Genomic DNA, 26,606 nt, shown 5'->3' on the forward strand with positions numbered 1-26,606 from the left:
ATACTCCCTTTTTCTGGAAGTTACCAATGACAATGCGACAATGGGAACTATGGCTGCTGCTGGTGTGGGTGCCACCAAGGCCTGTTCTTAATTTTCCCCATTAGTGTGCGTACCTAGACACAGTGACATGGCTGGTACTACTTTCAGATGCCCTGTAGGTGAGCAGATGTGGTGCAGCATTATTTGTAGGGCAAACCTATGCGCCGTACTGCGCTGCTGCAACAAAACAAAAAACACATTACACAGCACTTCAACTGTGTGCCTTTTGGCTGGATTGTTGTGGCCATTTTTTCTCCCGGCAAGCAGCAGTACATTGTTCGCAAACATGCATGCCTGTGCAATGGGACATAGCAATGTGTTTGTAAACCAGCCCTTTTGAAGAAATACTGCCTACATTGCTCTACCTATGCTTTGGAGCTGCCGGAGAGTCCAGCTCATGTCTCCGAAATGAGGGTCCACGCGCAGTGTAGGTGTGGTTGGCTGGTCACGTTGGCACTGCTGTCTGTCACGCAGCTCTAAAGCCACATCCGGGAACTTTCAGGATAGCAGTAATGCAAATGGGACTGTACGGGCAGAGGGATTGAGCAACTACCTTTGTGGCCGCGGTGTGTACGCAGGGGCCTGTTGTAAAGAACTAATAGTGTAATATGGAGAGCTCTTATATGTTATTGGTGGAAGCCTGTGCAACTTTTTACGAGTAGGCAATGTTGCTATGCTGCAAAGAAGACACTGCAAAGCGAAGAAGTACTGTTTCATCTTCATCCGGAAAAGGCTGTGGCCGTCCTTGGGTAAACGCCTGTGCGTGCACTCCCTTTTTCTGCAAGCTATCTATGACATTGGGACAATTGGGAGTGTCGCTGCTCTGGTTGTGGGTGAGAGAAAGGGAGGTTCATAATTTTCTCCTGTACTGCGCGTACTCAGCCAGAGTCAAATGGTTGCTGGTAGTTGCAGACGCACTGTACGATACCACTTTTAGCCATTCCAGCATTGCCACAAGTAAAAACAGGCCTGTAACATGTATTTGTCATACAATGCTGATGAACATTCAGAGACCTCCCGCAGTGTTTGTGTACTGTGTGCAGTGTGACAGATTGTGTAGGGCATGGACAGATGTCTTATGAAAGTAGCCAAGGCACTTGCACAGACCGCTACCAGTGTATGTGTATCTTGTGAAGTGTCAGTGAGTGTGTAGAGAAGTTAGTGCTGTGTTATTGGAGCCTCTATGCACCTTTCACAAATCCCTAATACTGTATCTGTTCCTTGTGAGATGGCATTGCCTGTGTGGGAAACTGAGCGGTATACATTATGTTTTATTTATGTATTTGGATTTGTAATGTGCCTTACCAGCCCAAGGGCATCGAGGCACTATTGCATGACAGTGTCTTAGTGACATGACCCTGTCTTACTTACAAAGGGATACTTCGGTCATGGTTACAGTGATATAATCTTATATATAAAGACCTTATACACAATCCAATCCTTTATCCACTCGGAACACACAAGAATACAATCAATTTTTAAAAAAAAGAAAATTTGCAGCATAACCTGTCCTCACAAACAAACTCCTGCTCATGGCCACCAAGGAAAGAAGTCCTTATTCCTCTCCATGAAAGAAAGATTATATTATGAAACCCATTCCATTGAACCTGTAGAAAAAGCTTTGCTAAATTGTGTGGTGAAATTATAAAACATACTTCCACATCATAAATGTGATAAATCAACATAAGAGGACTTTTCACCTCCTGAAGCTCCACACGTTGTGTTAAAACACGTGTTAAGCACCATTGGTTGACTAACTAAGGATTATTTTTTGGAATAATTTTGATTTAGATCTCTTACTGTTTCATTACAGATTGTCCCACATTCAAATTGTTGTGCTTGTTTGCCAGTGGTTGTGTTGGCGTCTTTTGTCGCTTCTGCTAACTGTAGCATCTACACTGCTGCCAGCTGCCCTGAATTTAGAACCCTGCACTGTATGTTTGCGTATACTTTGGGCATATTTTTGTGATGCTTACTTAATAAAATGTAACATTACGGTTTGTACCACCAAGTACATGTGTTTTTTAAAAAAGATTTAGGCTTTCTTAGGCCTTTACATAACAAAATCTATTTCACCTTAAGGTACACTTAGCCATTTTAAAAAGTTACTGCCTTTACCTACTGAGTACACTATTGTAACTTTCTTTACTTGTTTGTCTTTACTCACTGACATGTTGTTTGTTTTACCAAGACCTATTGTAATGGTTAATTTGTCCAGAAGTAGTACATGTGTTGTCCGCCCATACATTGTTCAGTAGGTTTCATCCAGTTCTACAAATCCAAAGTCACTGGTGAATTACATTGTTGTTCTTGATACGCTTGACGAGGAAATTGTATTGTGGTGATGAAGAAAGTGGTGACAGTATGCACACGTCACTCATTAGTTACATGTATTCATTATGATGGGTGACAGTATATGGGATGCAGCACATCAGGCAGTACGCTCATGTGATGTTTTGAAGGTCATATGCCAACTGAGGGCATTTCCTGTGATGTGTTCAGGCGAGACTTCATGGGACATAATGTCCTGTGATGCTATGTCCTGTTGTTTCATCAAGTGCAGTTCATGTGGCTTCATTTTCCGTTACATTATCAATACAGTAGATAAGATTTTTGAAGCTTTACCATTGCTACACATTTTCGGGCACACAATGTTGCCATGTCTGCTATTGGCCGACTTTCCGCTGGATGCCTTTTGCCCGGACAGTGTTGTGTGCATGGGTGTACTACGCACACCCTTGCAATTTTGTACGGAATAATACTGCTCCACACAACGCCAACCATTTTGGGAAGATGATGGCTACTTGTAGGGTACACCAGGTGGGACGCTTTTATGCATAGCTATCTGTAGAACGTGGGTGGACGCTCCGCACACATTAACTTTCTTTCGCATATGCTCCACATTGCTCATGCAATGAGGACACAGAGGAACACAGACACATGCCTGTACTTGCACTACGCACAAACGCCCATTCTCGCACGCATTGGTAGGTGGAGGACAACATGCCGACATGTGGAGCCTGCTGCCGTCGTATGGATGAGCCTGTTGTCATTCTGGGTAGTGTGTAGGACACCTATCTTTTTGTTACTAGCAAGCATTGCAAGGACGACTGTGTGCTGCTGAGTAAACGCCATTTGAAGAAAAAAAGCATACCACCCAAACACTTAGCTACATTACCATTGTTAACGTTTTGTTTTCCACATTCCAACAACCTGATGGGCAAGGGAAGGGGTAGCACAATTGCATACTTACTGTGGGGAAATGCGGGTTTGCAGACCTTGATTGTTAGGGCTGTAAGACATTGATGTGTCACGGTCATGTCTCCAATGATACGATTTTTGAGGGGATGGCGGACTGCGACATGGGGGAAGGAGTAAACGTGCAGGTGTGCCACTGCCATTTCATTGTGTCCAAAACATTTCTTTGTACGCAACTTGTTAAAACCCCACAATTGTTGCCTATTGTTTTCACTTTGCGTTCCAGCCTCTCCATTTTCGAACTTAGACAGTATATTTCTTTTGCTATGCGTGCATCTTGTTGTGCAAGGGTTGCGCTTTCTACTGCTTTGCTTTCCTTTCCAATATGTTTTCTTACCGAGCACAGAATCTGTTTGCTGTAAATGCAGGAATATATAGTCCATAATGTATGCTTCAGACTACAGTGCATAGCAATGGGGTTACTGTAGAAAGTAATTCTGTTACGAGGTACTTTTGTTTCCTGCCACTCGAGGGTGCTTCCCATTGCTGCGTTACTAAAAGACACCTTATACATATGTGCTGTTGCATAATGCAACATCAGTGCGATCATTACAGAAAGTTCTGCTTCATTACTACATTGTACTGAGGTTGTCCTCTTAAGTCTTGCCATTCGTGAGTCTGTCCGTTACTTCTTTGCTTCCATGTACAGTAGCAGTGTGGTACGATTGGTCAAGGCCGACTTTAATTATGCTGTTGATGCATTCCCTTAAGGTGTCCTCACAATGACTTCCTCCTATTTGCTTTGTACGTACACAATTTGTGAACCTACTCTGTTTTCCCTTGCCATTGTTCGCCACGGTGCTCTTTGCATACATTTTTTGCATTTGGTGCTTAGTACCACTATTTAAGAGAGTAGCTGCCTTCCTTAGCAGGTTGAATGACACCCAATGTTCACAAACAGATGTATAGTCCGCGAGTGATGTCTGCAGTCACATTCTGCCACTATGTTGCACAGTTGTTTTTTACAAACTAAGGGTATGCTGCTAAAAACCAATGAAATTCACTGGCAAAAAACTTTGCTAAAGGAACGTTATGGTTAAGTTGCACAAGCTAAAAACTATGCAATTGAATGGACAACCGTTGCTATAGGGACGTCTGTTTCTCAACTTGAGAAACAAAACTACAGAACAAGATGGCGGGCATGGATTGGGGCGCAGGGAACTACATGTAGTCCCTTCTCACTTTTCATGATGGCCATTTCCGTGAAGGAGATGCGCTGGGAATGTTTCCATCGCCGGTGAGGGACAGAGGAGGGCAAGGCAAGTGGCTAGGAGTGGAGGGAGTTTGGGGGTGGAAATTGAGGTTGGGGAAGGAGGGAATGGGAGTACTGATATTGCTTTCATTAATTACTGCTCGATATGGATAGTCAGGGCCCCATTAGTATGGCATGGTATGGTATTCTTTATTTGTAAAGCGCCTATACACAAAGCAAGTGTTTCAGAGCGCTCAAGGAGGGAGGGAACAAGGGGAAAAAACAACAGTCATTCAGTGCCCTTGAATTGCTGAACAATAGAAGTCTGCACAGGCAGAGCGGGTGCATGGAACAAGTGCATATAATACAATTAATGGTGTAGATAACAGCAAATAGGTCTGACGACGATTCTGCAGTTTTTCCAAGTGCATTGAGGCGTCACCATGCAAGGAGGGGAGACAAGGGAAAAACAGATAGACAAGCTTCAAGGCATGGTGCATTCAGATCGTGCAAGTGCGCAGACAGGTGCAGGGGGGACAATTGCAGGGGCTGGGGGGGACCAAGTGCGCCCAGTCAGTCAGAAGCTGGGGTAAGTGCTGAGAAATGCCACTCTCATGGGTCATTGACCAAGTGCAGTAACGATGAGGCAAGTTCAAGGCCCGGAGGCAAGTGCAAGAGGACTGGCGAGGGTGCCAGGGACCTGTGAGACTCTGAGGCGGACATTCAGGAGCCTGCACGGAAAAGGAGGGAGAGGGATAGAGCGGAGAGAAAGGTTTGCAGGGTAGAGGGAGAGAGAAGGAAGATAAGAGGAATGTCATATGGAGTTTCCGGAACTTAAGGAGATCAGGCTCAAGACAGAGTGCGGCAGGGAGGCTATTCCAGAGGGAGGCCCCTGCAGAGGATAAAGATCTCCCTCCAAATCTCGGCTTGGGGAAATGGCTCACTCGCAGAAGTTTGGAGGTAGATGAGTCGAGGGCTCGGGAAGGACAGTATTTAGGTAGGCAACGTTGCATATGGGTAGGTCCCAGGCTCCAGAAAGCCTTGTGGACAATGCAGAGGGTTTGAACTTGATCCTTGCAGCCACAAGGAGCCAGTGGAGAGATGCAATCCCTGGGCTTGAGGCCGAGGTTAAGTCTTGCGGTTCTGTTATGGATGAGTTGCAGAGGGTGCAGAGCAGAGGCAGGGAGGTTGAGAAACAGGCTGTTGCAGTAGTCCAGCCTTGAGAGAAACGGGGCTCTGGAGACAGTGAGCCGCTGGGAGAAGGTGAGAAAGGGAAGAGTACCTCTGAGGAGGTGTAGCTGCTAGTTTTTTTTTTTTAGAGATGTCCGAAATGTGAGTGGGAATGGAGTGGAGTCGAAAATGGCACCGAGGTTCATTGCCTCGCAGGTGGTTGCGGGCGCAGGGCCAAGGGAGGCCGGCCAGAGTGAGAGTGGGAAAGCGGGAGAAGGAGTCCCGATGCAAATAATCTCAGTCTTACTGGTGTTGAAGCAGAGGTCGTTTGAAGCACAGCATGACTGAATTGCGGACAGACAGTTAGATATGAGCGAAGTAGAGGAGGTGGCTGAGGGAAGCCTGAAGGAGAGTTGCGTGTCATCCGCATAACACTGGAAGTTAGAGATGAAAGTGGCAATCACACGTGCAAGGGCAGCCATGTAGACATTGAAGAACCAGGGGTATAGGTTGGAAACCTGGGGAACGCCACAGGTTGAAAGAGTGATAGTAGAGAGAAAGGACCCAAGTGCCACCTGGGATGGGCAGTCGGAAAGTAAGGAGGTTAACCACGCCAGAGCGTGACCTGTGATTCCCAGGGTGTCAAGCAGACATGCAATCAGACTGTTGTGGTTTACTGTGTCAAAGTCAGGGGAGAGGTCAAAAAGAATGAGGACAGAGGGCGTATTAGTGTCGTGATTTGATAGCAGGTCTTTACGGTGTTCAGAAGAGCAGTTTCCGTGCTTCTGGATGCTCTAAAGCCAGACTGATGGTCGTGGAAACAACCAGCAGTTTCAGTGTGGAGGGTGAGCTGATAGATAGCCAGCTTCTCCAGGAGTTTGCCCAGGAAAGTGGTGATAGAGATAGGGCAGTAGTTTGCCTTAAGAGAAGTTGGGAAAACTCCAGTGGAAAAAGAGATTTTGCAGAGATCAGTCAAGGCTGGAGCGAGAGTGACAATGTTGTCCTTAATGGTTTTGGAGGGGCAGGGTTCCACCTGTTTGGATGAAGCCTTCATAGACCGGACTTGTCTGCCGACCTCATCAGGTGTGGCGGGAGTGAGAGAAGAGAGGTGAAGTGGTGGAGAGACCAAGAGAGGCTCCAGAGGTGTTGGTGAATGAGGTGGTGTGGAGGAGAGAGAGGAAAGGATGTCCTGGGTTTTTGCAATGAAGTGTTACAGCCGAGCAAAGGTCCTGGGTGGGTGTGACAGAAGAGGAGGCTGCTGCATGATTGGCCAGTTCCTTACAGACTTTGAAAAGTTTGGCCGTGTTGTATGCCGCCGATGAGATGCAGGCTTTAATAAAGACTTTTTTTGGTGTGGATACAGAGTCAATATTGCCTTTGAAGGAGGCGTCAGACCAGTTTGTCAGAGGGTCCGCCCGATGAATTCCATTTCCGCTCAGCTGCCCTACACTTGCGTTTAAAGGCAGCCAGATCGGAGTTGTACGAAGAGTTGCACTTTTCGGAAGGCTTCACTCGGACCATCAAGACAGCGGCAAGAGTATCAAGGGTCTTAGAGACAGAGAGATTGAAGTTAGCTTGGGCTGTGTCAGGGGGGAGTCAGCTGCAGGAGTAGGAGGTAGAGAGTAGGTGGGGCAAAGGCAGCCACAGTCACTCTTTTCATAGGTCTGGTGACTGTGAGACTGAGTGGCTGTGCCGGGTGTGTCGATGCAAGAAGAGAGGAGGGCTTCAAGTGTGATGAGAGAAGAGAGTGGTCCATCCAAGATGGAGAGAGGGATGTTGGTAGAGATAAAAGCATCCAAAGTGTGGCCCAGTGTGTGCGTGGAGCCTGAGGGTAAGAGAGAGGGAGAGAGAATCACATAGGTTGCGGAAGGGTACTGAGGAGTCAGGAGAGTCCAGATGGATGTTGAGATCACCCAGCAGGAGGAGTTGAGAGGAGGAGAGAAGAGAGGAGGCCAGGTCAGCCCATTCCGAGAGGAAGAGAGTAGACTGTCCTGGTGGCCGATAGAAGGTGGCCATAAGTAGAGAGGATTTAGGAGAGTGAGAGCCCACAGGCAAGGCACTCGCAGAGGCGTGGACAAGGTACGGCCTAAGCAGGCAAGCCCCACCCAAAATCTGTAAATACCCACTCAGCAGCACTGTGACAATCCCAGCTACGACTCTGGGCACTCGAAGGAGGAATAGGCCCGAGTAGGGATGATGGACACTGGTATCCATTCTGGGAAGATAATGGCCAAGATTAGAGGCAGAGATGCAATCCATTGATGAAGATGCAGCAGGACTCAGGCTTGCATTATGATACACTGACAGGGTTAGAAATTGAGAATCAATGAGCAGGAGCTGAATAACCCAGTAGGTAGGACCTACCACTGGCGAACCACGAGCGAGTACCCAGCTCACGGCAAATGGGACTTCCACAGGAGATGCACACTTTACCTTTTTGCCCATTATGCATGATCCATTATGTTTAAATGTGTACTCGGTGTGTCCTAACTCTTCCTTATTAACATTCTCAAATATTGAAAGTTAATGTCGTACATGTATTTTTGTAAGGCACCAGTTGGCCTGGGGAGCCAAATTTTGCTCTTGTTGGCTGTTGGTTTTAAGATAACCAGGCTCTCCTAGGCTGAAGGCAGGCGCTAAATAGCCTCCAGCAATTTTGAACCCTGACTAAGCACAGGTAAATACTATGTCAAAAAAGAAAATGGGAACGGTTTGACGTAAAAGATCCAATTCAGAATATTTTGGCACGTCTAAGAGGGAGTCCTTAGGATGGCCAAAAATGCTCACTTCTAAAGCAGTACACTTGGTTTGATACAGTGCCTTCACAGAACGCCCAATGTTGATTTGCACAATGGTTGTAAGTGCTTTGTGTTAGGAGTACAGAAGTAAAAACATGTAACGGGGCAAGTGAGGCGCTTGATCTCTAGGAATCTCTGAAAGCAGGATAAGAAACTGCTGGGAACCTTTTAGATCCTCTTTGCAGCAGAGCCTTGTTAGCTGAACCGCAGTAGCTCCTTTTGAACCCGCAGGCCAACTGGTGCCATACACACATACCTATGTATCATTCATTCAGCACGTTTGCGAATGTGCATAAAGGAGTGCGGGGACGTATCATGGAGATATCTAAGGTATACCGTTACTGTCTGCATCTCATGTGGACATTTGATTTGTTGAATGTCATGTGATAGGTCTTCGTTGCCCAGCGATAGCTCCTGCTGACTGGGTGAAGCCAGACAACCAATGGCTGCCTTTAGCTCCTTCACATGAAATCCTTATTTCAAAGCCTGTGAAAGGCATCCTTGAAGAATGTGGCGTTTTATTCCTCTTCTGAATTTCAACAGTGTGGTAGACAACTATGTTAAGGTAATCTATTCCATAACCATAAATTGGTCCCAACTCTCCCATGCAGCACATGTAGAGAGTGCTCATCTGACATGCTTTCAAATGTGGAGCGGGCTCTCGCATGCAAGTACATTTTACACTTTGTAACATATACACAGAATATCAGCCGGTTACCATGGCTTGCAAGGCCAATTAAAGGGATAGAGTGCCTGCATTTAATGACGTCATAAAAGGGGAAGAGGGTTGGCATGGCATTGCGAAGGCTTCACACTACGTTTGTCTGGTTGATTAAAAAGGATTAAAAAAGTAATGCAAGTTATTAGATCAGATCAGTTTCACCAAACGAACCTGCAAGTCTGTTATTCACCACATTGTGTTTCTGCCAGAGCCAGAGCACAGCACCATCGAGGCTCATAACGGAGTCCATGGATTCTTTTGCCATTGCTTCAAAATGTTCAGCGCACTCCCGGCAACCGAAGAAATGATGGATATATCTTCTCATGATCTGCAATACTGCTTGAGGGCTGACATCTACAACGAGAGAGAAAGCATGCACCATTTATAATCTGCTAATCAGCTCGGACAATAGTGCAACATGCATTCCTTTAACTGTAGACCCCATCAGAAGGCTGACTTTACAGCGTACACCAGGGCACTGTTGCCATTCCCTTTACCCCCGAGATCAGCAAAGACCATTAACCCTTTTCAGTATGGCTGGGATCTCTGGACTATCTGGCCTTCCCAAACGCCTCCTGCTAACCACATGGGGGCACCATCGTGGCCCCTGGACCATCCCCAAAAGCGGAGCATGTCACCACAACACTATCCACCTGCAAGGTGGCCAGGACTGCAGTTCTGGTACAGGGCTCACATGAAGTTGTCTCATTGTATGTACTGTGTCAGTGCCATGACTGTATGGGCAGTGTCGAAAATACATGACATCAAGACATATTTTTTAATTGTATACATTGATTTTCACTTTTTTAATTTTTTATTGTAGTAAGTAAGCCAGTTACGCATTGGAGTACTGTAAAACGTGTTGTATGGTTTGTTAAAATCCCTCGCAACGATAGGCGGACAAGTTATTCCCTGTCAATTTCTAACATTTAACGAAGTCCAAGCAGTACTTCTTGATAAAAGAATGCATACTCGATTTGCTGCAAGGGTGTGCTAAAACGGTGTCATTTCTGCAGGCATATTAATTCTACACATTCACAAATTTGAGAATAAATAAAAATGGATCAATTTTGCAATAGGCGCTTGTAAACTAGTAGCTAGAGATCCGAAGACTAATGGACAGGGTTCGCATTGTGGTACAGGTCAAACACTACCAGAAAATGCACATGCATTTTTAAAACTGGCCCCACTGCCTTGGAACAGTAAACCTGTTGCTTGAAGGCCAATAAACCATGCTCAGTTTAGGAATATGAAACAGACATTTCCCCCTCAGTAGCACTCCACTCACTCAGATCTGGTGTCCTTATGGTCATTGTGGACGCATGGTGAACAGGTCTACAAGCTACGCCGCTATGTCATGTCCTGGGAGGATAGCTCAGGGGCAACGTGCTCGCCTTGGAAGCAAGATGACATGGAGCACCACAGGTTCGATCCCCGAGTCCACGCTTGGAAACCTCTGGGTATTAAGTGCTTTATAAATAACCTATCATATCATATAACAAAATTCTGCCAAAATATAACTGTGCACTTGATAATAAGCAGATAAACTGGAAAACATGTTTTGTGCTTTGGAGACATTTGTTAATGCTATGCATGCGAGTAAAGGTTCGGAACACTCATGGCAGCCACCGGAAAACTGAGATGACAATGGGTGAGATGCTGAAACATGGCGTGATGCAATTAGCAGGACTGAGAAAAGTACCTACACTGCGAGGCACACACTTTGGTTTCCAATGATAAAACAGAAGTTATATTGAATACTATACTATGTCATGAGAAAAAGTGCAATACACTACGTGAATCACTTGCTTAGTTTTCTAATTACTTGGCCTTGACACACTTCAAGTGCTGCTCTACTATTGTGCACCTTTCACTTTTCAATTACTTGAACAAACACGGATATTATTTCGGCGTTATGCTTTGTACCATACTACATTTTCATAAGGAATGTAACAGCTTCAACACTTTTTTTTTTAAATGTGCGCGTGTTTCTGTAAGGCAATGTTGTGATGCAACTGGATGGATTGTGGTGCTTGTGAAAGAAACAGGAAGTGGAGTTAGGTTAAGTGAACAATGATTAGCTAGAAGTGGGATCATCCATAGTTTAGGACAATGATTAAGGCACTACCACCCCAAGGTAGAAGCACTCAAGCAACTGTCTTAAATGTGCCTTCAGCCAGTGGAGTTATAAGCAGTGTGTGTGGCCTTGCACTGAACTCCTGTTAAAGCACGCATTGCCAATGCCAATAGTTTTGGGTCTCGTATTGGCGTTAGATACGAATTTTCCAGGCACTGCCATAATGTGCCCAGCCACTAGCACCATTTGCAAGCTGATGCCATCTTACGGTAAGGTAGTACCATTATGGCATTGTCTGCAAAAGGCAGATCGAATGCGTACACAAAAGTTGACAAAACTGTTGTCCTTGCCAATGCTCGTTTTCCCTGAAGCATGCTATGATGGTGGGCGAGGGGCGAGGCTAGCGGCAGTGGCATTAGTACGTCCTTCAAAAATGTGGGTGTTCATCCAGAGAAAGACTGCTTAAGAGTTTAACTATAGAGCCTGGTTTTTCTGGATGCAATGTCATTGGGTCACTGGCAGGGTTATTTCCTATTTCTTACTAGATAAATGAGGAATTAGTAGTGTGTGGCGTTGTAGGTTGGGAAGTTCTTTATAGAGGTTGGACGCCAGTAGATAGATGAAATAAGAGCAATGTGGGAATCCTTGCACGACAAAGAGATGGCGCGTACTGAGTACCTGAGGGTCACAGAGGACAGATGGAGCAACTTGTCACAAAACTTGTGACGCACATTATGTGTTGCAGTTCTTTTATTTCAACAAATAAAACATACACTTATCAATGAGTGAAGAGGTATTTTCAGAATGTATGACCTTCAGGGGCCATTGATAAAACCATTTGAACAAGTTAATTCTTCAAAGATGTATAGAGGTAGGTCATTGTGGGGGCAATTCTATGTAATACTTATCATAAAATCACAATAAAAGCACACAAAACAGCTGAAAGAAATACATCTAAATCATACAAACCTAAGGACAAACAATATCCTTCAAAAGATAATATCATCCAGTCATCTGATCAAGCAGCGGGTAAGATTAAATGTTGCCTTGGAGTTGCTTTTACAGAATCATAAATATCAAAATATATGCACACAACCACTTCCTTTACAGCTCTTTATATCTATCAAATAATAGCAGGAAGTACAATAAATCCTTGTTTCCTCCATCAAAGCAAGAACATCCTGCATTCACAGCAGACCATTTCAAATCGGGACCACGCACCCCAGCAATGAGCCGTCTACAATCCGGGGACCGAATTCTCTCTCAATTCACCAAGGTTTCTTACGCAGACATAATAAACTAATGGGAATATGGCCTCCCCTCTTGCCCAACACCCTCCATGTAGATTTCAGAGCGCTTTGGGCAGTTTTACAGGAAGGAGAAATGCAACTCTATTTGGCAGACTGCAAATATTACGGTTTTGTGGGCATTTCGGAATTGCAAAGCGTGAGACAAGATTTTGGATCAGGAGGCCTTCCATGTGTCACGTTGACGTTTCCATGGACACGGGGAGGCGGGTAGTTGGGCAGAGGGAAGTCATGCGAGGGAATGGGAAGTGACGGGGAGTGGGAGGCGGGACAAGGGCAGAGACACGGTGAGAAAATAAAGGTTTGATGTGCAAGTTAGCTCTGTGTCCGCGTATCATTTTATAGTGCATCACTCATGCGGGCAAGGCCTACGGCACCCCCAACACTGGCGACGAGGCGGACAGCCTCAGGCGCGGTGCAGAGAGAGGGAGTGGGGGATGCCGGCACAGGAGGATGCCGAGCAGCGAATTTCACCCGGATCCAACACAGGAGCAGAGCGGCGCCGGAGAGCCAAGCAGCGCACTGCATCCGACCCGAAGAGGGCGAGGAGGCGGCCCGAGCAGCAGCAGTGACGAACGCCTTTTTGGTGTTGTGCTACCAGACCACGGTGGAGCAAATCCTGTCATCGGAGTATGGCCAGCTACATAACACGTCCCCCGAGCGCAACAGGAGGAGTCAGGACCGCTCGAGGAGAGGAGGGGCCAGGCCCATGCCGATGGACAAAGGAACCTCGAGGCTGCAGGCCCAGTGAGTACATTCACTGGATGGTGCTCGTGCCTCACAGAGGTGGCCATCCTTGCAGTCGGGGAGACAAGGGGCATACCCAAGGACACACTGCTCCCAAGGTTGATGCAGGAACAGGAGGCCCCACAATCCCTGTCCCTGTGACAGATGGTGCTCGTGCCTAAGCAAGGCGACCATCTTTTGGGGACCCGGTGACTTAGTGATTAGAGTCAGGGAACACCCTACACCGTCCCGTGAGCGTCCAGAAAAAGAGGCAAGATGTCCAAACAGGACGGCAACCAAGGGGCACACGGGCATAGTCAAGGACAACAGATACCAGGCCCACATGTGATAGATCAAGTGCCATATCGGCTACCGGACACGCTGGCAGTGCAGATGCCAGGTGCATTCGACGTCACCGACACCAATGATATGGGTCCTAGATGGACCAAATGGATCAGAGACTTCGATCTATACATGGGGGCCACAGGGCCTATAACAGTGACATACACTGAGAATGCAGGCATTGGGAAAACCTGTCATCTAATCCACGGGTGCCAATGACATCACCAATGACTGATCGGATCGCATCTTAATCAAAAAGCATTTTATGGAATACAGAAAGATATGGACGACAGCTCTCTGGAGCACCTTGCAAAATGGTGAACCTGAGAGGAGCTGCTGCTGCCTATGTAGGAAGATTTTCAGCAAATTACTGTTATAGCAGATGCTGTAAGAGGCCTCTCCCTCGAGCACTTACTAAATAAGGTAACATGGGGAGTAGTCCACTACATGCCCCTGCTCACTACAATTCACTGTGTTTTTAGCAGGGTGCAGAGGCAACAAATGCCACCTGTCTGTGCCTTTTACTGCATAGAATGATATGCATCCATCCCCTTAAACCTACAAGGTGTGGGATCACAAGGCAGAGGCCATGAGAAGGATTTCCCCATGTACACCCACGCTTTGCGCAGTCAAGGTCAGAAGACTTCCTCTGCTGCCATGTAACTGTAGAGGAAGTGGTGAGAGGCCACAAGTGATCTGCAGCTGTATGCGCTAGTCAATGGGAAGGTGCACAGAGAAAAGACAAATACAATGCATGTAACATGGTGAGTGTGGCAACAGAGGGTGCAGCGGTAGAGGCCTCTGCTCTACAGTATATATGGAGGCAGTGCGAATGTTTTGACTTCACAGCCTGTCCACATAGATGCCATGCAATCTCTTCCTTTGCTGATTTCTGCACTACTTTCAGGACAATATAAAGCAGTACAGGCAACATCACTATATTATAGTTTATCTGGCAACCTTATATTTGTTTCCAAGCAGTCGACTGCATAATGATGCATCAAACATTGTAAGCATCTGTAAGGTCATGGCTTCTGAATGGACTTGAATAGAAACTAAGCAAATAACATGTTGTCATGCTATTCTCCATTACCTATTTTTCTTTTGCATGTTATCCATAAGTGTGCATCTATTGAAGTAAAACAAATGTCGCCAACTTGTCAATTTCTTGGAAAAAGCTTCGAGTCAAATCAATGATTACCAAAATACAAAATATCAAAATTAATTTCCATATGATGTTCCATAATGAAAGAAAAATAGCCTGGGGGTATGGTGGCCAAGTGTAACTAAGGTGCATCTCTGAGTGCCAATGCAGAGGCTCTTCAAATACAACAGCAGGTTTTCTTATTTAAAAACAGATTCTACATAGAGTTTACGTGTTGATGGTCTACTGTGTTTGGCTCCCAAATGTAATGCGGTTGATAAGCATTTATTTTTTTGCAGCCTTATGTTGCTTTGGACGGCAGCAGAGGTGAGACCCTATTGGCGCAAGTGTCTTTAACCTGGTGAGAAAATAAAATCAGGCCCACAATGCCCCACGAGTGGGAACGGGAACAAATATACACTATCAATAGAAGAATGCCCCCTGTAAAGGCATCATGAAGTAAGGCACAGACAGCAGATTCAACTTTCTAAATAAATGGTTTATTTTGCTTAAATCTCAGTTAGGTGTAAGGACTAACTTGCCCTATGCTAAGGTGGGATTTCCTTACCAAAAGAAAACTAAGGATAGTCTGTGTCATTAAGTTCAACTCAAAGTCTGTCAGTGTCCAAAACCTATACTTGCCCTCACAACTAAATAAATACAATGTGTAGGGATGTTACCATCAAAAGAAACAGTGTTCCAAATGAAGTTCTGAGCTTCTTCCAGCTCCTGGCGTATTTTCAGTTTCCCCTTCCCAAAGTTCAAAACAGTTCCAAAAAGGCCTCAGGGTTCTCTTCCTCAAGAAGTCAGCTCTTCAAGCTTCAAAACTACAATCAGTTCAAATCTCCTGGATTTCAAAACCGTTCCAGTTCAACGTATTAATCATCCAAGCGTTTCAATAGTTCACATAGACTGCTTTCTTTCTCATTCACTTCAGCAATGCTTATAAGCCGCATCTTCTTTATCTTTGCTTTCTTTGGCTCTTTTCAAGCATTGGTCACTCGGTCTAGGCACAGTTGTTCGACCACGCAGTCCACCCATTACATGGTCACGCAACCCATACCCCTTGGAACTTTGTTATGCTTCTGTATTCTTCAAGCTTTTTGGCAACACACTTTTTCTTTCTCTGAACCTGTGTCATTGGTCAACACTCATTTCAGATTATCCTTGGCAGTCTCTTGGCTTTGCCACAATGTGTATCTCACATCTTTGTATCTTTGGCCCACACTTATTTCAGATTCTTCTTGGCAGTCGTTTGGCTGTGCCACAACTTGTATCTCATGCAACCATATTCTCACTAGCAGTCTTTTAGCTTTGCCACAACTGGTATCTCAAACAACTAACTCTGTGGTGTTCACCGTTTTCCACCACCTTGCTTTCACATAATTCATAAGTGCTCGTCACTTGCTTTTATCTTGTGTTTGCTTTCACATTATGTTCATCATATCTTTCTTTAGTTCGATATTCAAAATTGCTTGTTGTACCTTTAAAAGTACTTATAAAACTTTGCAGCTCGGTCGGCATTCAAAAACCCATAATTCGGTCTTCCATAGTAATTGCAATAGTTTTCAATTCGTTCGGCATTTATGCGTGCCTGCTTCCAGCCTCTGGAGGGCCCCCGTATAAGTGTTCCCTTCTCTACACTCACCGGTATGCTGCTGCTGCTCCTCGTTTCTCCTTTTTGACTTCCTTTCACTCTGCTTGTGCTTCACAGGACCCCCGGCGAGCAGTGTTTGCTGTCCTCTGATCTTGCTGCGCATAGCTCTGCTGTTCCTCAGTGAAAGCTACCAGCATCAAGCAGGAGACTTCAGTGTCCCACTACTGCTGTGGTCACAGGGCAAGAAGACTGCAGGTTTCTTGACCATTGCACGGCCAGCTCTGGCCACGGGCGTCTTACACCGTCCTGCTCAGCATGGCATCCTTCATGCCAGTTCCTCTCCAGCCCACTCCGCTTCTGAAAGCTACGCCCTTCTCTGCAGGCCGGTTTCTCCTCACTGCTGGGTGGTCTCTCAATTTATACACCTGGGGCTTGTTAAATGGTTGCATGTGCACGTCCTTTGCTTCAGTTGCCTGACCATAGTTAAGCCTATTAGACCTGGACATTCCTGGCTGGAACAATGGAACTTCCTTGTCGCAGTACCAAAGTGGTGTGAATGAATGGAAGTGTGCATAACTCCCAGTTTTTTCATCCTTGGTTTGGGATTGCTTTTTATATGTTTCTGTATTAAATAGGGGAGGCTGATGGGTGTTTAACCTGCCCAAATGAGGAGGTGCGTTCCTAGTTGATCTCTTCTTCATCCCAGTATAACAATGGCCTTTCTGAGATTCATTTTGCAAGGAGGGAAAGGGGAAGGGGAAGGGTTGACAGTAACCTCTAAAGGTGTGTAAGACTGAAGGTTCATTGTGAAAAGGGAATGGGGAATACCATGTCTCACCCAAGGACATCCCCTCCCCGCTCCCCAAGTCTTCTCCACCCAGGTGATCTCCCTCACATAGCCACCCCCAGGGTCAGGATCCAAGAGTGATGGCCTTTCAATGGCCACCTGAGCAGAGGTTGCCAGGGAAAATAAAGTCTCAGGTTCCTCACCCCCCACACATTTGTACGTTCTTCCTCCTAGGATGCATACTTATGAAGATGTATTGAATATGGAGATGTGTTATAATTGTTCCTACAGCAAATCACTGTAATGTAAAAGTTTGAGGTCAGGACTACCCCCCTGTACTAAATATCATTCGAGCCTTGCTGTCCTGCCCGACCTCAGGCTATCCCTTAGGTTACAACACTTGCAAGAGTCAGCAACCCTATTTATTTACTTAATAAAATCTAATTTATCAGAAAAAGCACATGTCCAAAACATGTGTTGCCTCTAATGAAATATAAAAAGTGAACAAACAAATTACATCAGATACAAGAAAAGAAAGGAACATAGCAAATGTTGGAACATGTTAAAGTCCAATGTGTGAGTAGAACATTCTCGTATGAAACTTCCAACTCCTGGACTGATAAGAAATCTTGAACTTAGCTCAAAGGCAGAGAAGTGAGTATTGAGCATAGCCCATTCATACTGTTTACCCATCAACCCAGGTGTTTGCACAAAGCTCCTGTGTGTACAGACCCTTTTTTTTAATTATTTTATTTAATTTATTTTTTTACCCTAATCTCCTGCCTACTTCAGGGAGGTAAGCTCAAGCTACAAAATTAACTTGCATGTAAATACATTAACAACCAGTAGGGGGACTAACTCCATCAGGCAGTATTGTTCCCAGGGGGAAGAAGTATGTTCTTGCGCAACATTTAAGGGCTTTGGAAAAGCTCCCATCATCAACCATTTCGAAGCTGTAGTTTATAAGCCACCTTTTTCATTACTAGTCCCACAGATGTGCGGCTCCCGATTATTAATGTTAATGGCATTGAATGTGAGTTATGGCACATATTCACAATTAACTGTTCTCGGAGTAGCGGATCCAATGTTCCACGCTCCAGTCTTGAGTTGGAATTCTCAACTGGAACTGATCTGCATGTCTGCATCTGTTCTACCCCTTGTAATAGTGCTGCCTTTGCTCGAGGGGCAAGAGATTCACAGTTGCGAGGTTGACTTCTCATTGCAAATTCATGTGTGCACAATTGGATGAGGACAGTAAAGGAACTCGATTCACTTTGGACATCACCTTACATTGCTATCACTCTCTCCTCTCCACCCTTCCCACTTCCTAGTGACCTTCGTAGTTGGCCACCAAAGCATTCATCCAAGAATCTGTGAAAAAACTGAACAGGAAAATGCGAAGTCTGATCTCCATTAACAGGGTATATTGAGGGTGCTAACTTGCCAATTATGTATGCATTTTAAACATCCCACGTCTTAAACAAGGTGACATCACTGCAATGTAGAGGCATGTGAACGACCAAGGAATAAACCTGCACACACTATGTTGAGTATCCTTAAGCCCAACCAGGGGTCCAAATCTACTTCTCTTTCAGGGACTTCTTTAAGGCCAATGGGGGCACACACATGCTACAAGTACCCACAAAAAACGGGATGCATACATGGGCCTTATAATGCAAAATAATACCAGCAAAGCACAATGTTTGCACGCCTCCTTAGAGAAGCAAAAGGGAGGGTTAAACTCTGCCCGGTATGTTTCACAAAACTGTAAAGGTGCTTCAATACCTCAATGGGTCAGAGCAAAGGCATACACCTCCTTTCGGCTGACCAGAAGTGTTCAGATAATAGTACCAGTCAGTTATGGCTTGTTACCAGGTATAATTTGATTTGATATAGACTCAAGTTAACGAAACACGTTGCATACAACCCTAACTACCGCATCACACATTCCCTCTTGTGACCTTTGACCCGCCCCTACTGTCTCTTCAATCTCTTTTTGTATTTAGTTATGTCAAAGTTAGCCACCACACTGTTGCTTCCTTACTGCCTAAATACAGTGTCTCTTTGGTGCCCTTCAGATGGAAAGTCAGGTATGGGTAACTGCAAAGTGTGAGATTTTCGGTTCAGCCCTTCTTTGTACACACAGGTTTGATGGCCCCCTCGACAGCAAATGGCATGTTTCTAATGTTTTCCGACCTAGTACATTCTAGAATAAAAGTCAGGAGCTCCAAATGTACACCATTGCAAAAGTTCATTTGGCCAATGCAGCATTTTCCAGAATCTGCCAAATGAGATTGCTTTGCGCCTTGGGTGGTGGGAAGGCATTCGGTGATAACCTGCAAGAGAATGAGGGAGGTGCAGCATTGCAGTAGGGATGGGTGACGCCTGACCCACGAGGTCGTTTGTAAAGATGACAGGGGCACAGCCGTGGTTTTAAAATGAACATGCTAATTTATTTTACTTATAACACAACCCAGAAAAGACAAAGGAAGGGAACTTAAGTAGCAATCACATCTTCCTCGGCAGAGAATTCCTTTAACCTGGAATATAAAACAGCAGCACATAAAAATGCAAGAGACCATGCTGGCGTTCTATAAACGCTGACAATGGCTTTTAGTGAGATGCAGGGACTTGGGGTCAGCCTGCATGTCACATCAGCGGCAGCTCACTGGCACAGAGCCCATCTGATCTCCAATGCATGCAGCTAGGGCAGAGCTGTTCTGATGCCCGAGCAGGTGCCCCCTGTGCCCAGGCCTGCGTCGGTAGGTAGACCGTGCTCCTAAAATACTCCATGACAAGCAGTGTCTGTGGCACTAGCCACTGAAATAGGGCACGGCACACTGTGCGTTTTTATTTTCCTCTCAACCTAGTGGTTCGGTAGGACTTGTGGAAACATTTGGTGGCTTAGAGGCAATTCCCCCCCCAGATCTACATGAAGGAGAAAGGAACCGCTAAGCAGACAGCAGCAAAAGCACTGGACAAAAGACTCATTTGCATCATGGGAAAACACGGTTTTCGGTCGCTTCCCATCGTTACGAGTAGGCTATGAGAGTAGTACACGACGTGCGGCCCTACAGAACATTATTTATGGTCCTCCAAGTCACATGAGTTTAATGATGAAATGTTGCCTGGCCTAAAGCCAGTAGGCCATTCACTAAATGTGTCATGCCTGGTGTGTGAAATCCCTGTGGTTCTTTTTTGTATTGCATCTTGATTCGTGCAATTTTAATTCTTCACCCCCCACCAGTAACAACCCTCACACCTGAGCGACCATTACCATCGGATTACACATTCCACAACTCATTGGGTCTCGCGAGTTGGAATATCGCTGGCCTTGCAAAGAATTTAGAGGATGAGAACTGGGCCAGCTTTATTTCCAAATATGACATTATTTGCCTCCAAGAGACATGGGCATTTGACTCCCTGAGACCAGCGGGCTATATGAACTTTGGAATCCCTTCTAGCAAACCCAGGGGTACAGCAGGTCGGTCGTTGGGGGGTTTGTGAGTATGCTTAAAGGCCGCCCTTAATGCGCATGTTAAAATGAATTTAGCTTGATGTGAATTACTATTGCGTTGCCTTTTTCCCAAAATATTCTCCTTGCAAACAAATACAATCGCCCCTATTGGAAAAGTGCCATGCAAACCACGCTGCAACGTGACTCCATGATCACTTATCACTCATCTAATAATGGAACAGTGACTTAATTTTGATCTCGGGGGAGATTTCAATGTACAGCTCGACCCACATGTTGAGTTGACAGATTTCCTTGACGAAGACCACCTAATTTGGGATACCCCTAGTATCAAATTATCAAATCTAACGAGACACTACAAGCATGCCCTGAAAACTGCCTAGATTTCATTCAGGATGGGAGTCGAGGCACGCAATAGCTGAACGTTAGCAGATACCACCATCCCAAACATACAAAAAAGACACTACCTTGAGTCACAGACTACATTCTGATAGATTTACCACATTGGAAGATGCCGAACAACTTGTATGTTCACTGTAGAAGTGAAAGTGACCACTACCCTGGCACTATTGATTTAATAGCCATTGAGGCTGGAGTATTAGGGAGTCACCTCCTATTGGTCAAACGACAATAGAAGGAAGTAGACATGGGAAAAGATAGAGCTAAACATCACTATCCCATTAAATTTTTCTGACATCCTCCCACTTCTCGAAGTGGTTTTCTCTCATGATAAAGCATATAATCAGGTTCTGTGGTACACCAACGCTATAAGAACAGGGATCTTGCGCAACCATTCCACCCAACCATGTAAAAGGATAGCAGCTAGGGGGGTTAAAGAAAAGAAACAGTGGATGGTTTGATCGAGAGAGTAGAACCAAAAAAAGGTGAATTTATGGTAGCATTAAAATCTAACTCGCGTTATGAACAAGAGACCATCCCAAGAATTAGACAAGAGCATAAAGAACTGATAAAAAGGAAGAAAAAGAGGATGGATTGGAGAAGCTGAACGAGGCAATTAGACAGGACCACAAATCCTTTTGGCAACCATTTTGAACTAGCAATCACAGAAGCCAGTGGTTTGCCCATTATTTGACCTATATAAAAACGATAGAGAGGAATTTGGAGGCATGTCATCAGTCACTGCTTGCCAGATTGAGGGTGCATTCCTGGAACTCGCCATCAAGAAGGTAGAAATTGCTCTGAGATCACAACATGTGGCATAGCCCCTGGCCCAGACATGATACCAGGTGATATGTATACGACAGAGCCTAACGTATGGGTTGTGTATCTTCAATCCATAATGAATATTAGTAAGCTAGACAAAGTGCAAGACACCTATACACAGGCAGTGACTGTCACTGTATACAAGAAGGGGTGGCGTAACCTTCTGGGCAATTATCGTTCCCCATTAGATTCCTCAGGCAAAATCTTTGGCAAATCGATCTCGAACAGGCAAGACCAATGGCCAATTCAGACGAACTGTATTAATGACCTCCAAGATGTTTTGAAAAGGGGCATTAGCACTACAGACTAGCCTTTTAGATTGGTCATCTTGATTGAAAAATATGTCAACTTGGCCTCATGTATGTTATTTTTCTTATTTGTTGACCTTAAAACAGCCTTTGATGGCATCTCACGTTCAGAGCTGTGAAAAACCCTAACAAATAAGAACATCCCTTAACCTGTCCTAAGGGCTATCCTTCTACTTTACACAAACAATACAGCTTCTGCGACGTGTGGGGTGAGGTGTGGGGTGGGATGGGAAACCACTAACCAATTTTGTGTAGAGAAAGGGGTCAGACAGGGCTGGTTCCTTGCCCCGATACTTTTTTCTTTCCATTTCAAGAATGTGTCGAGTAGCAGGTCTGTGGACTGTACGGATTCCCCCAAATTGGGTGAATGAAAAATCAATATCCTTTTATTCGCAGATGATGCAGCCCTCATCCCTCATACACTGAGCAGACCCACTAGAATTGAGCATCAATTCAGTGAATTCTGTGAGAAGAAAGGCCTGACCATCAACCCAGCCAAAACAAAGTACATGAGATGTGGGAAGAAAATGAAAAAATATAGCCTGTAGATGAAAATAGGAAGTTCCTAATAGATGAGGCTTTATTCTTTGATTACTTAGGCATTATATTTAGCAAAAATGGCAAATGGTCCAGACACATCAAGAAAGCCAAAGTTACACTTCTCAAACGAGTTATGGCGGTTAACTTCTCAAAGTAATTTGGCAATGACGTGGTTGTACCAGTGCTTGAGGTGTATAGATGCCAGGCCGTAAGTGTGGTGACTTATGGGGTGGAACTATGGGGAAAGAGAAACCTTTACACTTAACCAAAATGGAAAATCAAAATGGAAAATCTCTTCCTCAAAGAAGTGCTCATGTTGCCTAAAAGTGTGCACAACCATCTCATTTATTTTGAGCTAGGTCTGACTCCAATAAGCGACAACATAGCACTTAAGCCGCGGCTATACTGGGTGAAGTTGTGGTCGAGAAACGTATGGATAACCTATAAGAAGGCCCTTACTGGATTTCATGGGATGCGAGGGGACGCTCACGCTTTCTTTGTTTGTCCACATCAAATCACTACTCCACCTGATGCAATTAGATAAATTCTAGGAGAATCCAACGTCATGACAACCTAATAGCAAGGCGAGAATTAAAGATGCATCTAGGGACTAGGTGCAATCCATCCAGAAGAGTACCAAGCGGCTTGACACTGGCCATAGGCTGGAATGCCCTTAAAGAAAAGTGTTATAAACGTGAGTTATTTAATGTATATAAAGTCAATTTGAAAGCTCTATTTATATGAAAATTAGACTGAATATCCTCCCAATGGCACCCCAAACAAATCTATGCATATGAATCCCTCCAATGGTTCATTTGTCTGCTCGGTTACGCCAGGATTCGCCAGTCAAATGTGAAACACTGTATTGTGAAGCATGGAACAAGACTATTGGCTGACGCAGTTGCATTGTGCAAGAGTAGCCTGCATCAGGGTGTGGTATTTGCCACGTCAAACTACCTAGCCAGGGCTTGGAGAAGGAGGAATGCCAAACTATCTGAACTAATCTGATAGTTGACGTTTTTTTTATTGAATTCTAGTATATAGTTCAGCCAACTGGAAGGGACGTGTGTGCGGCATTCGTGCCTCTAGTGAAACACGTTGTGCATCCCTACTCTATATAATGCCTACAGGGATGTGCAGCAAACGGTAAGGCAGCGGGATTCTGTCCTTTCTGCAACACCTTATCCAGCGGGCAGGAAGTTCCAGAAGAACTGATGCTGTGTACTTTAACCATCAAGAAAGTATTACGTTCTGTGAACAAATCATCCTTGTTCTTTCTATTGCAGTGGTATTCAAACGTCTTCATACAGCGCCCCCCGCCCCTTGAGTAAAAATATTGTTTCTGCCCACCCCCCAGCTAGGGGCCCAAAAGATGTCCTAGGCCCTTTCAAAAAGGATTATGGGGACTGCGTTTAATACAAAATATAAGCAGTAGAAAATAATAGTAATCTTCATCCTTTTTAAAGAGTTGGGCCCCCTTGCCTATCCTTAAGGGCCCATAGGGTGCCCAGCCCCCAGTTTGAAGACCACTATTCTAGTTGAACCTGCACCAACTCCTTGATGGAAGGAAACATCATAACGTCAAAATATTGCACACATAAAACAGAATCAAATCTGCAAGAAAATCGTTCATGGGCCAACACACACATACACACACACACACACACACACACACACACCGCCCCCCCCCCTCACAATAAAAAGAAAGAAGTGGAATCAGGACAAATTGTTGCTTGGTGGCAGTGGCCAAGACCTAGGCCTGCAAAGTAGTGTCCAACCACTTAATGTAACTCTGAGTGAGTTCATTTATATGGCGAACATTACAACATCCACAGCCTCTTCCCTACTTGGTGGCGGGGGCACTTTATGAAACATGACATTTCTAATAATTTCACATTTTTATAAAGCACTTCATGCCAGATTTCTCTCGCCTCTAGGAGATCACTTGCTGAGATATCCTCCCGGTTAAGGGAGGGCAGTGTCATGTAACCAAATGGGCAGATTCCAAAGGTGTGCCTGGCGCAAAGGGCATTTCTATCCTTCCAGTGACGTCTCAAGAGCACAGCATGCCCTGAAGCAGACTATGGGTAATAATAATACATGGGTGGGTGCATGGTAGCCAAGCCTACCTCCCACTGCATTTGCAATATAGCATCCTTAATCACGAGGGGTGAGGTGAATATTGCCACCACACTTGACACGATGCTGCATGGGTTGTCATTTAATGATTTAAAAATGACACTTTCAGCTTTCCCAGACTGTTCGCAAGTTTTATAAAACGAGGTATATTAAGGCAAAAGGAAGGGTTATTCAACAAAGTGACGCTTTGGGCAAGACCCAACCCTATGGCCTAGTTGCACATTGCTTGCAGTGTTTGGGGAGGACAGGCTTAGCAAGTTGCAGGCGTGGAGAGATGGTCTGTACTTACATGAACCACAACACCGCACGATCACCCGTTCGCTTGTAGGACAGAGGAGTACAAGCGAATCAAAAAGAACACAAGCGTCAAAGAAAAAAGGACTGGCTTCTCCATTAAAAGTACCACGGCACGGATGTGTTTCATGTGCGCGCATCAAACCCACGTGAACACACACATACGATTAACACTAATGCAAAGTCAATGTGGGGTTCTCCCATGTGGGGTGGGTGACGTCACAAGCGGTCAGTGCAATAAACACGCATCGAGTTATCCACATGCCGTGAACATTTTTTTCATGATCTTTCAAATGTGCCTATGTTGGGGAAATGGAGAACTGATCATCCTCAAGACGTGAAAACCATGGCATCACTGGGGCAAAAACAGACATAAGAAAGCACTTCAATAATGAAGGAACCACTTTCTAAGCAATCCAAGGGCGACCACACATCGCTTCCCAGACCTCCCATATCTGGGATTGAAAAGGCATTCATAATAATGAAAAAAAGGCACCAATGTGATTACGAAAGATTAGACTGGGGCATTAAAAGAAATGCTTCAAAACAATGTATTTAAGACCTGAACTAAAGAAATAGAATAATACAGGCGCAAATAAAAATAGCGCAAATTATGGGATTTCAATTGTTAGGAGACTATTCTGCCACTTTTTAAACATTAATAAAACAAGGGCTTTGACCTCTTACTGAGAACATTCTGGTTGCATCTTCCTCACTCCACTTAGATTTTTCTCTCGAGTTGAAATGAAAACGCCCCCCACCCCCTATACGTTTTGAACACTGTTTACTACATGTGGCAATGAATGTATCTTTTTATTCCATATCCCGAGCTACAGGGATGCAAATCAGAGCACACATGAAAACAGCGAGACAGGCCAAACCCTTAACTCATAGCACACAATGCCCACCACAAAACAGGGTCTATGCTCCAGGTGCACATGCCAATGGCCTCGCTCCATGCCAAAGGCACAGGGAATGTTCTTCAGTGGACACATGAGACCTTGCACTTGGGCATTACTCGATGCCTCCACGATGGACTTGTATGGTCACCGATTTCCAGGCAAATTGTTTCACGCTGCAGATTTCTGAGTTCATGAGGTGCACGCACATACTTCAGTCCTAAAATCCTTTGCCAGTCTTTCGTCTTTAATGAGCACCTATGTTTTAAAGCTGTACAATACATGCCATTCGCTCCCATTTTTGCCATCACTGAAAAGTGGTTTTCTGGTCCTATGCACCTCTGCTCTTAGACCTGCTACCAAAGCATTACAACTTCCTCGACAAACACAGAAATTCCAGGTGAGGGGGTGGCATAAATGCTGATCTCTGATATAATGAATCGCCTAGAAGGAGAACCCATGAGGAGCTACTTACTACTGAGTGTTAAGAGCTCAGCAAGCCACACTTTACCCTTTATTGTCACACACACTCAGACCACCCACAAAGTGACTAACAGTTCTACCTGTGG

At 45.0% G+C, this 26,606-nt stretch overlaps 1 protein-coding gene across 1 annotated transcript in view; it reads right to left on the minus strand.

The window, feature by feature from the left end:
- QSOX2 (quiescin sulfhydryl oxidase 2) overlaps positions 1-26,606 on the minus strand; it is a 578,728-nt gene that overhangs the window by 36,999 nt on the left and 515,123 nt on the right. Inside the window, exon 11 of the mRNA XM_069609564.1 lies at positions 9,350-9,532. Coding sequence (XP_069465665.1) covers positions 9,350-9,532 — 183 coding nt within the window. The remainder of the gene's footprint in view (positions 1-9,349; positions 9,533-26,606) is intronic.

This window comes from Ambystoma mexicanum, chromosome 8 (assembly GCF_040938575.1).
Source record: "Ambystoma mexicanum isolate Mex_15411 chromosome 8, UKY_AmexF1_1, whole genome shotgun sequence".
Taxonomy (NCBI): Eukaryota; Metazoa; Chordata; class Amphibia; order Caudata; family Ambystomatidae; genus Ambystoma; species Ambystoma mexicanum.